We start from the raw sequence: 15722 nt of genomic DNA, 5'->3' as shown, positions 1-15722 counted from the left end.
CAGTTTTCCTACCTATATTGATCATTCAAAAATTCGGATTCATTCCTATTCCAAAAAAAGATCCCTGTCAACCTAGACTACAGACTCAGAAACCGAAAAGTACCAATACAATTACTTCATGCCAATGGATATTCTACTATCTCTACATATTTTACAGTGCGCCAGCAACAAAATTCTTTATCTATATGGTATGTTTTTGTTTCACTTAAACATTTTGTTGTATAACATATGCACACAATGGAGAAATGCAGATTGTATTTGTATGAGCTTTAAAAACCAAAATCAAATACATAACTTATTTCCTAAAATGTCCATATATTGTTTTATCTTACAAAGTACAGTCCGTCCTGTAAGCTTTAGCAGTATACACGAAAAAGTGTCTCTGATTTTTCTACAAAATCGACATAGATTCAACACAGACTGCGAAGAGGACAAACATTTAAAGGAACTGTCACACAAATAAACTTTGCTTTCTAAGCCAGGTTATTTAATTTCACTTTCAGATATATTGATGATGTTCTTTCCATTAACAATCCGAACTTTTCTGATTGGATTCCATTAATATACCCACCAGAACTAGAAATTAAAGAGACCACAGACACGGCTTCCTCTGCCTCATTTTTAGACTTATACCTCGAATTTGACATACACAGTCATCTCAGTACCAGAATCTATGACAAACGAGACGATTTTAATTTTGAAATTATCAATTTCCCCCACCTTAGTAGTAATATACCAACTTCACCTGCATATGGAATATACATTTCCCAACTTATTAGGTATTCAAGAGCTTGCAGCTCCTATTCAGACTTTGTAAAACGTCACCAGTGTCTGAGCAGAAAATTGATGAACCAGGGATATGTCAAAGAACGTCTCGTCCTTTTTCTAAAAAAGTTCATCGGAAGATACCCAGAACTTGTTGATAAATATTCCGTATCAACTTCACAAATAATACAAGATGGTCTTGAAGTATAGATTTTGCGTACTGACGTTTGTTATCATCTTAATTACGTATTATAGTATTCTTTTATATGTCTTTTTAAATATTCATTTGAAGTGACTCTGTGGTTATGTAAAACCACATACTTTGAACGGCAAAATTATTTCATTTATTGATATTACTTTTACTTAAGGATCTTGACATACTATGAATGACAAAACTATTTTATTCAATAAGACTACTTTTTCTGTTTAGTCTGTTTTTTATGATATACATTTGACGTGAAACTGTACTTATGTATCCCGTCATACTTTGAACCACACCATTGTTTTATTTATTATTATTACTTTTACTGTTAAATCTGGTTTTTGTTATATCTACTTTACGTGAGTCTGCATTTATGTATGCCGTCATACGACAAAATTATTTTTATGTCTACCTGTGCGAATTTCAAACGCGCAATTTTACACCAGTAATGAAAACCTTCTATCATTTATGGGACGACTTTACATAGATAAATTCAGCCGTATTTGACGTGAAACTGTACTTATGTATCCCGTCATACTTTGAACCACACCATTATAAAATTATTTATTATTTTTACTGTAAGTCGGGTTTTTTTTGTTATATCTACTGTGCGTGAGTCTGCATTTATGTATGCCGTCATACGACAAAATTATTTTTATGTCTACCTGTGCGAATTTCAAACGCGCAATTTTACACCAGTAATGAAAACCTTCTTTCATTTATGGGTAGACTTTACATAGAATTCAGCCGTATAGGAAAAGCAAAATGAGAATGTTGAATTTGATGTATGCCTTTTTGTGCTACTTTGTTACATTTGTTGTTTATGTAGTGATATTAAGATGATAACACAGTATTGACTGTTGTACCCCTATTTTTGACATTTTTACTCTTTGAGTATGTTTGTTTTGTTCATGCATCGTTGACAATGTAATGGAATTTGATGCGACTGTCATACAAGTGAGAGGTTTAGCTAGCTATAAAACCAGGTTCAATCCACCATTTTCTACATTAGAAAATGCCTGTACCAAGTCAGGAATATGACAGTTGTTATCCATTCGTTTGATGTGCTTGGACTTTTGATTTTGCCTTTCGATTTTTGATTTTCCTTTTTGAATTTTCCTCGGAGTTCAGTATTTTTGTGTTTTTACTTTTTTCTAAACAAATAAGGTTGCAAAGGTGAAGCCAAAACGTATATGTGAACCTCAGATAAGTACAATGTTGTATTGATTTAAGTTTTAAGTTTTTCATGACTTGTCAACTTACATCCTAACATCATTGTATTGAACAAAATATTTTCCATTGACTCAAATGATTGATTCATATCTACAGATGTGTCAAACCAAACTTTTCACTATGCGTAAAATATCCATAGTTAGATTATCATAATCTTACAACGCCTATTCTAATTTCTTACGTTAACATACATATAAAAAGTCACACCATGCTTACTGATTTATTTTTCAAGCAAAAAATATACTGCATGATTTACCTGTTGATCTCAAATTAATAGTTTGGTCAAGTTGAAAATGATTACAAAAGTACAATGAAAAGATGTTATTCTGATTATTTTTCACAATCAACTTAATAGGACTGTATAAATTTAATATATTCGTGTACAATAACCATGATAACTGTATTATAAAAAAAACAATCATATGTTACGCTCCAATAAAAAAAAGTTAGCTGAAAATATACTCATGATAGATAGCTAGATAAAAGTTATGTACACAAGATGCGCGTTTCGTATTAAAAAATCTTCATTGTTTTCATAATTTCTAATGGAAAAATAAAGAATAAGGTGCAACACGAATGATTCAGCACACATATATGTAATGGTAAAGAGTGGCACGACAGTAAATTTGTCAGCAAAAATTCTGTTCAGCATTATGGCGTCACAAATACTTTTTACTTATAAAGCAATGAAAGAACTCACATTTAAACTGAGACAATTGACATTGAAAAAAATGATTTCTTTAAATAATCAACACATTATTGCAAATAATAAAAAAAATCATAATACAAATATGACTCAATGATACAAGCAAATAGTATTGTTGAAATACATAAAGGCAGCAGTAGTATACTACTGTTCAAAACTCGTAAATCTATGAACAAAAATCAAAATGGGAGTAACAAACTTTAACTGAGGGACACGCATTAAATATAGGAGGAGAACAACGACACAACATTAAAATGTAACACACACAGAAATGGACTAAGCCTTAGACAAAATCCGATGATAGTAACAAATATAACATCAAAGCCAAATATATAAATTTGTGATAGAAAAGTACCGTGACACGTCTTATAGTTATGTGAATTCACTCACAATCGTAATATGTCAAATTAGTGATTTAAGTCATTAAGTGATATTCTGTGAGTTTAAACTATCGATCAAAGATCGATCTCAATACTAAAACTATACATTAGCTTTCGATATTATATGCCCGCATACAATGTAAAACTTATATCATCCAGTTTAAATGAATATGATTGCTAATGTAATGATTGTTTATAGCAAGTCAAGTACCGATTCTTGTTTCAGGTGTCTTACTTCGCTTTTTTGGTGATGTTTGCATTATTTGTGTTGACTGATTTGTACCCTCTGTCGGAAAGATCGCCTTCAACGCTTGAATATTTGACATGGTTGTGGACTTTATCACTCTTATTAGAGGAAATAAGACAGGTATGTTTAAAAACAAATTGATATACGAACGTTTTGCAATAGGGCAAAGAATACGAACATCTTAAGATTTGTTAACAGTATACGTTATTAATCATGAATAACACAGTTTTCCTTAAAGATGAAGAGTTGTTTTAGAAGTTGGAATCGTGCTCTCAAATAGTCTGTTGACCTCGCGTTATAGAACCTAAATTGAAAAAAAATTCATTGACTGACATGTAACAACACATACTTCATCCGTGAATAACAACACCAGCTTACATTATAGACGAATTGTGCAGGCACCTTATGTACTCGTGTATCTAAATTCCATTTAAAAATGAACAATACACGTAGCATTATAACTATACTAGGCTTTTGACTACACTTAATTTGATTTTTAATTGTATTGCTTGATATATACTCATCATAGTTTATCAATAAAGAAATTATAACATTTCTATGTGCATTTTTATATTCATAGTATTTAGAAAATAATTAAAAAACTGTAAATCAGAAAGTAAAAATAGTTGCCTATTTGATATATTAAAATATATAAGTTTCCTATTTAAAAATTCGATACTGCATAGACTGAGTTTTCTAAATGCATTCAAATACAAAAAACACACATAACAATACAATCTAAATTGTTTATTATCAAATATTTGAAATGTTTTTTTTCTTATTCAATGAAATGCACACATTCTTTTAACAGATTGTGCAGACAAACAGAGGATCAGTACCACACAATCTTCAGTACTGGGCTAAAAATGTTTGGAATGTATTCGATATAATCATGTATCTCCTATTCCTCGTGTCTGTGTTTCTCAGATGTTTGCTGAATTCAGACCAATTTTACTTTGCCAGAATGGCATATGCAATTACCTTATCGATGTTTATCTTGCGCTGCATGCATTTCTTCTTCGTCGATAGGTATATTGGACCTAAGGTAGTAATGATAGGAAGAATGGTACGTCTAATTTTACATAAATCGAATCTCCATCACATGCATATATCTATATGGTTACTCCAACACATCTTACAATTATAACCCTCCCAGAACGCATTCAAAGTACCAGGTTTGTAAATGCAGACAAGCGTGTTGTCTACTTTTCAATCATCTGAGGTCATCTACACAGTTTGAACATCAAAGGGAAAAATAATGTGTCAAACATCACAAAGCAGACTATGTGCTAGAACGGATTATGGCGTTTTATGCCTGGTAATCAAATGTTTCGAAAAGAAACTACATCCTCAATTACCGTAATAAAGAAGTGTTCCTGTAAAGAGTGGTCCGCTTCCATATTCAGCTTATCAACTAAATTAATACAAAATGTATTTAGCGGCAAGCTGATGACCATAACCGGATTAGAATTGACTCCCTGCGTAGAATGTGTTTCCGAATAAAATAAATTTGGTTCCGATTTTTGATACATTTTGTAACCTTAAATTCAAATATTTTTAATGCTTCATAATTACTGTGGAAAAGACACATTATGTGTTTTGTGCGCCCCATGTATGGGCATTATGTCTGTTCGTCCGTTCGTCTGCCCGTTCGTCCGTCTGTTCGTCCGTTCGTTCGATCGTCGTACCGTTCGTCGTACCGTTCGTCCGTCCGTTTGTTAGCTTTGTCCATCTGTTCAGTCTTAGGTTAAAGTTTTTGGTGGATGTTGTTATTGATGAAGATAAATTCCAATCAACTTGAAGCTTTGTTCACATGTTCCCTATGATATTATCTTTCTAATTGTAATGCCAAATTAGAGATTTTCCCCAAATCAGGGTCCACTTAACATAGAAAATGATAGTGTGGATGTGCATCCGTGTTCTGGTGACAAATTCTTGTTCATAATTTACAACATGTGATTATACAGGTATCACGCAATTATCATGTTTGTAAAAAACATAAGTGATATACGTAAACTATTTATGCCTATTTCTAATATTATTTTGTTAAGTAATTAAGTTATTTTAGTAAAAAGTTTTTCACTGACAGAACCATATATTCTAATAATACTTAGTGTTTAATGACATTTTCCACCTTTTAATCCGCATGTACCGTTCTATTTTACTTCAGCAGATCTACATTCCGAACAATTTATTTTCAGTCATGTTGAAGGCTAAGTTATTATACATTGATACAAAAATATAAAGGAACAGTAAAAACTCACGGGACAATATGTCAAAGCTGTATATGACATTTGCGTATATATAAATGTACATAAAATTTATTTACTTGTTTATATTTCGGCATTAAATACCTGATGCACCTTAATCAGTAGAAAAAAAACCCATTACATATCAAATACTGCTGCCAATCATTGCAAGCTATTTCCTTTTTCCAAAAGTGACAAATAACAAAATAAGATTTGCGTGATTGTAAACAAATTAAATATGGTCATACAATTAGACGAACGCAATAGTTTTTCCAAACTGTTTGATATCTTGTACACAATTATACTTGTTTTAGTTATGCATTTTTTGGGTATTTAGAAATAACTCATTTACCATGTTTACAACCCTTGCAATACAAGCTGTCGTAAAAAAGTAAAGTGATATATATTTTTTTTTGTACAGCTTTCAGATCTTGCCTTTTTCATTTCTCTGTTTGCACTGTTCGTGTTCAGTTTCGGCATCATGTACCAAGCTGTTTTGTTTCCAAATTCAGTGTTGTCCCCTTGGGCGCTATTAAAAGATCTTGTGTATTTTCCATACTGGCAGTTGTACGGCGAGCTCTATTTGGATCACATTGAAGGTATTCACTGTGTTGATACTTATAGGAATTTAAATATGATACAGTTTTGTTTATTCATCCTAAATAACTGCTTAATCGTGTAAACAAGTTTAGCCTTCAAGTTTTGATTTCCTTTGCCAAATTGCTTTTTTTCATTTAAACTCCGCATTTGCAGGTTTACACCTAAGTACTGTTATACTTCATGATGAATTAAGACATTCAAGTGAACAAATTGAATTTAAAAATTTATTGTCTCACCAACAAAAAGTTTAAAAAAAAAAATACCGAAATTCGATGAAATTTTGAAACAGACTTAGTAAAGATTTTTGTTGTTGTTGCATCTATATAAGTTGTCAGTATCTTCTATCGAAAAAAAAATTATGACAGCATTCAAGTCATTTTTTTAAATAAATAATGAGGAACATTTTCATACCAAATGAGAGGTTTATAAATCTTCGTTAAAAAATATCTATGTCGATAACAATACAAAATGAAATTACTTATTTGTTATTATTATTCTCTCATCACTTGGAGTCCATCGTCCGTCGTCGTCGTCGTCTGGTGTCGTCTCTTCATTTTTACAAAATTATTTTCCTCTAAAACTAATGGGCCAAATACATGTAAAGAACGTTTACTATTTACTAGATGGACCCAGAGTAAACGCTTATCCACTCGAGTAGACATTTGCAATTTTCATTTTTACCACTTTAACGCAGTCGTGATAAACGCACGTTTCCTGGTAAACGCAAATGTTTAAGTTAAAAAAAAAGATATGCAAGCACAGCGTGCTTTCCTTGATGTTATGCCTGGTCTACACCCAACTGTAGGAACAGCACCGTCGGAATGATTAGGAATTAAACATTACCGGGACAATGGATCGATGTTCACAAAACAACTAATTAAAGTTGACTATGTTGGATGTTTATCACTGACAAATCTTGACATGTTCTTTAATTTTTCTCAACCAATCTTATTGTAGATGATTACTTTCAACCTTGTGGTCTTACTTTATATTACATAGGGACAGAACCGTCGGAATGTACAAATGAGTATGAGTTATACATTAACGGAACAATGGAACGATGTGCAGAGAGCAACCAATTTAATTCGACTATGTTGGCTGTGTATCTGATTCTGACAAATATTCTTTTAGTCAATATTCTTATAGCTATGTTTTCGTAAGTATCTAGTACTCAAATTTCGGATAAATACAGAAAGTATGTTATATGAAAAAAGAAATTCTCAGTTACGAATAGGGGCAATACGTCTCATATTTTGGAAATAATATAAGTGCAAACATAAATATTTGAGTACATTTTATTGTGATAATTCTAAGGTAGTTTGACAATAGAACATCACGTTCAACGAGTTGCATTAGCAACAAACCACAATACCATTTTTATATTTTGAAAAAAAAAGGATAGATCTTACTTGTTTTACATCAATGGGTTATGTATATATTAAATTGAAGAGTAAGTGCCCAACAAAAACAACTTTTTTTATGTTTTGAGATAATGTCAATAGTGATGAGAAAGCTTCTCTGAAATTTTGTTGACATTTTTACAATGTTCACGAAGTTCCAGTATCCGCTATAGTATATACAGACAGATATGTATTGAATTTGTTCGTACGTTACAATATGTCAAAACTATGCGGTTTAACATTCAATTTTTTACCATATGATATTTACAAAACTGCCTTTATATCAAATGTATTGAAAAGAAAATGAAGAAAAGTAGAAACCACATAACAAGTTATTGCTAGAATTATTTTATGACAAAGCAATGCAAAAAATAAACGACACCAACACTGTTCACAAAATAACAAAAACCATTTACTTTCATATTGTTTTATTCAATAATAAATCTTTATATGTTTCATTTTTGTGCTATGAAGTTTATTTCTAATAACGATCACTGTGTTTTACATATTTCTTTTCACAGGTATACCTTCCAAAAAGTACAAGATAATTCTGAAATGATTTGGAAATTCAACATGTATGCACTGATACACGAATACTATGACAAGCCAATGTTCCCAATTCCAATACTTTTACACTTATTAAGAGTAATAGTATTTTGTTATTACAAATTGGGATATTTGTATGAAAGTGATTTTGGTAAATTATGTTTTCTATAGTCTTTTATGAAGTCTGATTTGACAATTTTTGATAGAACATCATTACAACAAATACTGCAGGCCTTCCCATATGTCAGTCAAGCTTCAAATCCAGTATTTGTAAAGATGTATGATGCGATTTCCCCTTATAGTTGATGTGTTCCCTCAGTTATGCTTCTGTTAAATCGATTGATGTCTATTGAACAGCGATATACTGATATTGCCTTTATTAAATTATATTAAAATGGATTATATATCATTCCAGTTGTTAAGCATGAGCGTAGCTACGTTTACGTCAAAACGCCCGGGCGTACACTTGAATTTTGGTTAATTCGATGAATGCTTTGAATTTTATCCGAGCCTGTGACATCTATGTCGCGAAATCAAGAAATAGCGATCCTAGATTTTATAGATGGCGTCAACATTAAAGTTCAGTCTGAGGTCAACTTTTTATTTAAACATCATAAAATTTTACGAAAGTTGGACAGGAGCGTTTCATTCTCAAAAGAGTATCCAGAGCATAATGATGAATTCATATTTTTAATTTCCCCCTATTTTACTGATAAAAAAATTTCTTTTTACAGTTAACAAGTAGATACATTATGTGGTTCAAGTTTGTTACACTTCAATTAGTTTGTCAAACCTTTATCAATTTTTATGAAACCTTGCAGCAGCGTTTTTGTGATAAAAGTCTTAAGCAAAATATTGAAAGTACATTTTTTTTAATTTGGCATACGGACTTATCTTTTGGCAATTAACAGATGGCCTCACGCCCTGTGATTAATATTTTCTACATGACCAATTTGAAAACCTTCAGATATTGACGTGAAACAAAGACAGAGGTTAATATTCCTGATCAAGAAAAAAAAACTGAAGAAAATGTCTAATTATTTAAAATCCTGTAATTGGATGATAAACGGACTAAAATTTCGCATGAAGCGGCAATCCCAGCCTCGAGAACCACGATTAATCGGAACTCTTTACGAATTTTTATATGCACCTAAACATTTGTTCCGAGAACACAGTTATGTCGTAGTGCATTTCTTTTATATAATAATTGAAAATTAAAAAAATCCAACCTGCCCTTGCGCGCTTTCTCAATATTTTTTTACAGTGTGTAGTACTATTTTTGGACAAATTATATCCAAAACCATAATAAGCTTCGTCGGCTCTAAAATATGGTTGAAATCTTTTGACAGCTTCTGAAATGTTACATTTTAACCTTTTTTAGCTGAACCAAATCATTACTTTGCTTTGAAATGCATGAAACAATTTGTTTTACAGTGTAATTTCATCCTCCTTCTTGTTATTTAGTCATTAAACTTGAAGAATAAAATTTGAAAGTAGTATAAAAAGATTGTCAAGTAACCAGGTAACACATTGTTCACACTATGGTCTATTTTCAAAGGACGATAACTGTGTTCCCGGACCATCTATGCAAATTAATCATTGCATATCCATTAACTACATATTACCTTAAAAGGGGTTTTGGTTAGGTAATAACTTTACCCCAGGTTTCATTTGAAAAATACTAGTATTTTAAAGTAACTGGTTTACACGATGAATAAATTAAACATTAAAGATTAAAAACATCTTCTATGTTCAACGTGCTATTGACTATTTTTTTAAAGACTGAAACGAGCCCCCCATCTCGAACCCACTTCTAGTAGGTGTTATAATCTGGATCCGATTGAGGCCTTCAACCAACTCGCCGAGGTTAGGGCGTACACTTAAAAACAGTCTAGCTACGCCACTGTTAAGTATAAAGATATATACTTTCTTTACACATCGGAAGTTCTTAAAAAAGAAAATATAAATCTTTCAGTCAGTTGATTTGCATGAGTACTGACCAAATATATAAAAAAAAAGAAAAAAAAATACATGTCGTAAAACAGAAGCCTTTACTTTAGTGTGAATAAATTAAAGCTGTATGAAGTATTAGTCGTGTTTTGCATTTTTGTGATACTTAAGGTAGCACAATACAAAGATTTTATAACTCCAACTCCCAAGTTTTAAAATGCTGTAACTTTCTTAATAATGCTTGAAAATTTATAAAAGTGGTAGTTTTGGATAGCTAACAGATTACTCTTTCAAATAAATGCAATGTTAGTATTATGTAACAATTATATAACCAATTATAATGTTTACTGTGTCTAAAATATTTTTCACCAAATTTCCACTTTCAAATGAAATTAGCTTCTGCATAGGTATCCCTAGAGGGTTGATTTTATTATATGTTGTTCCTATGGCCATCATCTACAAAAGGGTGTCTCAGATTTCAGATAGAATGTATAGAACAAATTTTACACCTAATTGAACATTATCTTCTTTTATGTGGTTAGGATGTTTACACTAATTAGAGATTTATGAGAGAATGGAACACCATAGAGACAATCTGAGACACCCTTTTGAAGCCCATGATGTGTTGATTAAGATTCCGTTAAAATTTTCTGTATAGTTAAAGAGATGATAGAGCTAAATTCATTCAAGTGAACTTACCCAGGTTTTGCCACTAATTACATAATAATTGATTACATAATGATTGCATAATAAAAAAATTGCATTCATTTAAAAGATTAATCTTTTATCTATCTATATATACATCTTTTATTATTTTCTATGCATTAATAAGAAAGTTACAGCATTTCAAAGGTTAGTGATTGGAAGTAAAAAAATCTTTGTATTGTGCTACCATAAATACCGACAATAAAACATATGACGTATACATTTGGTCCTCAATGCTCTTCAACTTCGTACTTTATTTGGCCTTTTATAACATGTTTGATTCAAGCGTCAATAATGAGTCTTTTGTAGACGAAACGCGCGTCTGGCGTATATATTAAATTTTATTCCTGGTATCTATGTTGAGTTTATTTGTATAATAATTATATACTACATATTTATATTCAAAAAGAATATTTGCAATTTATTCATAATAAATGCTGAAACGGTTGACGACAAGTTATATAAATAATTTTACCAACATAATGAAAAGATAAGAAAACTCCCATGTAGCAGCAATAACAAAACGAATCTTGTAAAATATGTCCAAAAAAAATGTTATGTATTATGTATCAAAAAGTAAATTCACAAAAATACTGAACTCAGAGGAAAATCTAATCGGAAAGTTCATAATTTCAATCAACTGTAACTAGAAATTCGTTGTCGAAAAGATGTAAGCAAACCACTGTCATCTTCTATATTTCTTTCTGTTCTTATTAAAAGGTTTATTCTTTTTCATTTGATAAAATATTTAACTTTTTATATAAATTAAATGTTGCATTAATATACTGATACACATGTGACCCATTTGTTATACATTGTCCATCAATGAATAAAATTGTATTTGTAGAATTGCTAGTGAAAATCGAAGAAATGGATAATCTAAACATTGTAGAACACTTCGCTTTACAAAATTGTCAAAATGGACCTTCCCGTGCAGGCAGTAGATATAATGCTAGAAACATGATGACCGATGAAAGGTAAAATATTATTTGTATTGCAAACAAGACCAAATAATAAAACAATTTGCTGATTTGTTAATGCTTTGATTTCTGTCGATTTATTTCAATCACACATATTACATTTTTTTTAAGGAAATAAAAAAAGTTGATACCATTTCAATTTAATGAATCGTTTGTACCATCGAAACAACTCACTCAACTGGAATTGTAAATAAACATATTTGGTTTTATATTTCAACATATCATTCAGCGTTGTCTCACAAACTAACGCATTTGCATTTCTTGAATTGACTTGTACATTTTTCAGGGATATGAATACAGAAACCGATTCAACCCCTACCCAGAAAGACATACAGGATTTACGAGAATCTATGACTGAGGAGATACGTCAAATTGCTTTACGACAGCCAATTGTACTAATAGATTTGCCACAGCGATAACTTACCATTGAAAATTATCGAATACAAGTTGATTGGCACCGTACAGTAGTTTTGCTTAAAAAGCACTGTCAACGTTCATTTCTGTGAACCAAGTTAACAATTGAGGTTTTAACATACATTTTTGTGTTGTTTCTTGCGGTATTGTAATGTACTGATGCATTTACCCCACTAACATTGTTAATTTGACGATGATTTTGTTTAAAGTTTTGATCTTTTACGAGTTGCTTATTATAGTCGTTTGATTTGAATGTGTTTTCCTATACATATAAAATTTGATGACATGTGAATAACATACTTCTAGTTGATTAAGTGTAATGTAATGCACACTTATACTTAATAGCTGCAATTATAGAAATGGCTGCATCAAAATAGAAGTGATTTGCCCGTTATCTGCAATGTTATATCAAATGAAAAGGTTTGTGTGTTGTCGAACATTCCCTTTTTACAATATCCTTGAGATGTTATGTCAAATTAGAAAAAGAAGGACAAAAATAAACGTTGACATTTTAATTCAGTAGTTGCATTTCTGTATAATGGTATCTTCTTACTTGGTTAAGTCAACTTCCGTTTTTCCAAATGTTTTCTTGGTTAAATTAAAACATTTTTTGTACTATTGCATGTGCGTCATTTGAACAAAATTCCTTGATCTTCTTTGAAACATTGTGAATTTGAAACTATTTGTCTTTATCCTATTATTAATATTACTTTTACTGTTTTATCTGCAGTTTTCGGTGATATCCATTTGACATAGTTCGGTACAATATGTTGTTTGTATTGTCTTTAATTTTTGTAGTGTTTTGTACTTGTTAATTTTTGTGGTTTTTTTGGTACATATGACGGGGTTCTGTACTTTAAAACATCCCGCCATTATATTTTTGCTCTATTATAATTTTGAAATTACTTTGAAAGAAAATTATTTTGTATCTCGTCCTGTGTGACGTTTACATTCTAACGTCAAACACGCGACTCTACAAAGAGTTGATGTGAACCTTGCACTTCAGGCACAGGACTTCACATATTTCAAACCTTTTTGGGATGAATATATAAGTAAGCAATGATTGCCAATGAATGTGTTTGTTACATTTGAAAGATGATTTTGTGTGCTACTTTGTTTATTATTTGTCTGTTTTTGTTCTTATTGAGATTGTGACACGGTGATGACTGCTGTTCACATATTTTAACAATTTTACCTTTTTTGTCTGTTTTGTTAACGCATCGTTGTAAATATAATGGAATTTGATGCGAATGTCATTTGCCATTTGGTTAGGGACTTTACGTTTTGAATTTCCTTCAGTATTTTTGTGATTTTACTTTTTACCTTCTTTTTTATTTTTTTTTTATTTTGTACGAGTTGTTTTTCGTAATAAATAAATGACATCTTTATTAGCGTCAATTAACATCATTGCCTGAAATTCTTTTGAAAAATTATATTCCAACTGCAGAATCGGTAGTGCCGTTATCGGAAAATGTTGTAACAGCTGGTAATGTCTTTTGTTAAAGATCTCACACTGTTGGCGACATCTTTGCAAGCTTAATATTATTCATACAATTAGAAAACAAAACAAAAATAAAATTGTTTGTACTCTCACTCAGTACATGCCACTTTCTTGATGGACATTCAACATTTATTGGTATTTCTTTCATTGAACAAGTCAAACTCTTTTTAACAGATTTTGCTTTGTATTTTCAAACTTCATTTTTAACAGAAATCATGAGTCGTTAATAGAAGAGGGACCAAAGATACCAGAGCGATATTCATAGTGACACCAATAAAATTGAGAATGGAAATGGGGAATGTGCCAAAGAGACAACAACCCGACCATAGAAAAAAACAACAGCAGAAGGTCACCAACAGGTCTTCAATGTAGCGAAAAATTCCCGCACCCGGAGGCGTCCTTCAGCTGGCCCCTAAACAAATATATACTAGTTCAGTGATAATGAACGCCATACTAATTTCCAAATTGTACACAAGAAACTAAAATTAAAATACTACAAGACTAGGGAGTTAGGAATGTAATATATTGTTAAAAGATCAAATTAAAGTTTATCTTTTTTTTTAAATTGTTGGAAATAGAGTCATTTGATTCTTACCATATATAGTTGTTCCAAACCATATGAGTATTTGTACCGTACGCGTACGGTCTGGACCGTATACGTATACTCGTACGATGCAGTACGAGATGACCATACATGTTGTTGGATAACCTGGGTTAAATTTAAACAAACATTTATTACACTCTTTATTTTAGTTTTACAAATTGTTATTTTTACAATTAGATGGATAAAATGAACAAACGAACAATTAAAATTAAATATTTGTTTAATTGTATATCTGAACCTTATTTTGGTCCTCTCGCACAAGGTGGCACTTGCTATCACAAGTAACGTGATATTTTTTACATTTACATGTTTGCAGTTCATGTATGAACCTTTGCATTTGTATTTTTTTTTATAAAGTTGCTAAATATTCTAAAACAGTTGACCTCCCACACGTCATGTTTACTTCCGATATCTTTAAATTTCAGTGAATGCTGATCGACATGACTAAATAAAATATTGATTTGAATGGAATTGAATGGCTAAATAAAAGAAATTAACTGGTTTTATTAACGTGGATTTTGTTAATAGTTAGAATATAAAGTTTTAATTTCAATTACAAAACTTTTTAAATTTGAGAGTTAAGTTATGTTGATCTGTTATATGCATTTGTATCTAATAAACTTGACAACCTTCTTTCTATAAGTATACGTATGGTCCAAATACTCATACTGTCTGGAATATAGTCATTCATGTTTTATCTTCGGATTTCAAATGTTTGGCTTTGAGCGTTCCTGATGAAGGTAAATCCAGAAAAGCGCTTCGGACGCAATAAATGATTAAACGTGTTGTTTTATATTTTTACATCACTGAGTCGATACCTCTGCTGGTGGACTATCAGTCCCCGAGGGTATCATCAGCTCAGTAGTCAGTGCTTCGGTACTGACATGATTAAACAAACTTTACTAAAATTGTCCGTTTATAAATTTTGAAATTATTATGAAACTAAGGTTTCAACTCCCTCAGGCAAAGTTGGCTTTAGATGAATTTGGCTATTTATTTTAGGTATTTTTAACATATAGCTCTTCAACGATTCTCGGTACTTATACATCTTCGGATTTCAAATGTTTGGCTTTGAGCGTTCCTGATGAAGGTAAATCCAGAAAAGCGCTTCGGACGCAATAAATGATTAAACGTGTTGTTTTATATTTTTATTGAATCAATAATGAAGTGGTAACATCTGGTGATAGGGTCCAGTGTTTTAAAACACTGCTAAAGGTATTTCATTCAATCATAATCATAA

The 15722-nt window shown here is 31.1% G+C and overlaps 1 protein-coding gene and 1 long non-coding RNA gene across 2 annotated transcripts; both read left to right on the top strand.

Moving 5' to 3' along the window:
* Nucleotides 1-4: 4 nt before the first annotated feature.
* LOC139487169 (uncharacterized) lies at nucleotides 5-4593 on the top strand. Its single transcript, XR_011655776.1, has 3 exons — nucleotides 5-188; nucleotides 3513-3653; nucleotides 4345-4593. It is a non-coding gene; the product is annotated as an uncharacterized lncRNA (long non-coding RNA).
* Nucleotides 4594-6208: 1615 nt separating this feature from the next.
* On the top strand, nucleotides 6209-12542 carry LOC139487167 (transient receptor potential cation channel subfamily M member-like 2). The gene is made up of 5 exons (XM_071272144.1): nucleotides 6209-6381; nucleotides 7382-7538; nucleotides 8304-8479; nucleotides 11831-11960; nucleotides 12250-12542. Exons 1-5 carry the CDS (start codon nucleotides 6264-6266, stop codon nucleotides 12380-12382), a joined length of 714 nt encoding a protein of 237 aa, XP_071128245.1. The 5' UTR covers nucleotides 6209-6263; the 3' UTR covers nucleotides 12383-12542.
* Nucleotides 12543-15722: the final 3180 nt, after the last annotated feature.

The sequence above is a fragment of the Mytilus edulis genome, chromosome 8 (genome assembly GCF_963676685.1).
Source record: "Mytilus edulis chromosome 8, xbMytEdul2.2, whole genome shotgun sequence".
Lineage (NCBI taxonomy): Eukaryota > Metazoa > Mollusca > Bivalvia > Mytilida > Mytilidae > Mytilus > Mytilus edulis.
This window is presented reverse-complemented; position numbering and strand designations above follow the sequence as displayed.

What these genes read in the sequence shown, in the direction of transcription:
- LOC139487167 (XM_071272144.1), top strand. Translation starts at nt 6,264, where the DNA reads ATGTACCAAGCTGTTTTGTTTCCAAATTCAGTGTTGTCCCCTTGGGCG. An exon ending in ATTCTTATAGCTATGTTTTC is followed by an intron (nt 7,539 to 8,303) that starts GTAAGTATCTAG and finishes TTCTTTTCACAG; the next exon opens with GTATACCTTCCAAAAAGTAC. An exon ending in TTTGTATGAAAGTGATTTTG is followed by an intron (nt 8,480 to 11,830) that starts GTAAATTATGTT and finishes TTGTATTTGTAG; the next exon opens with AATTGCTAGTGAAAATCGAA.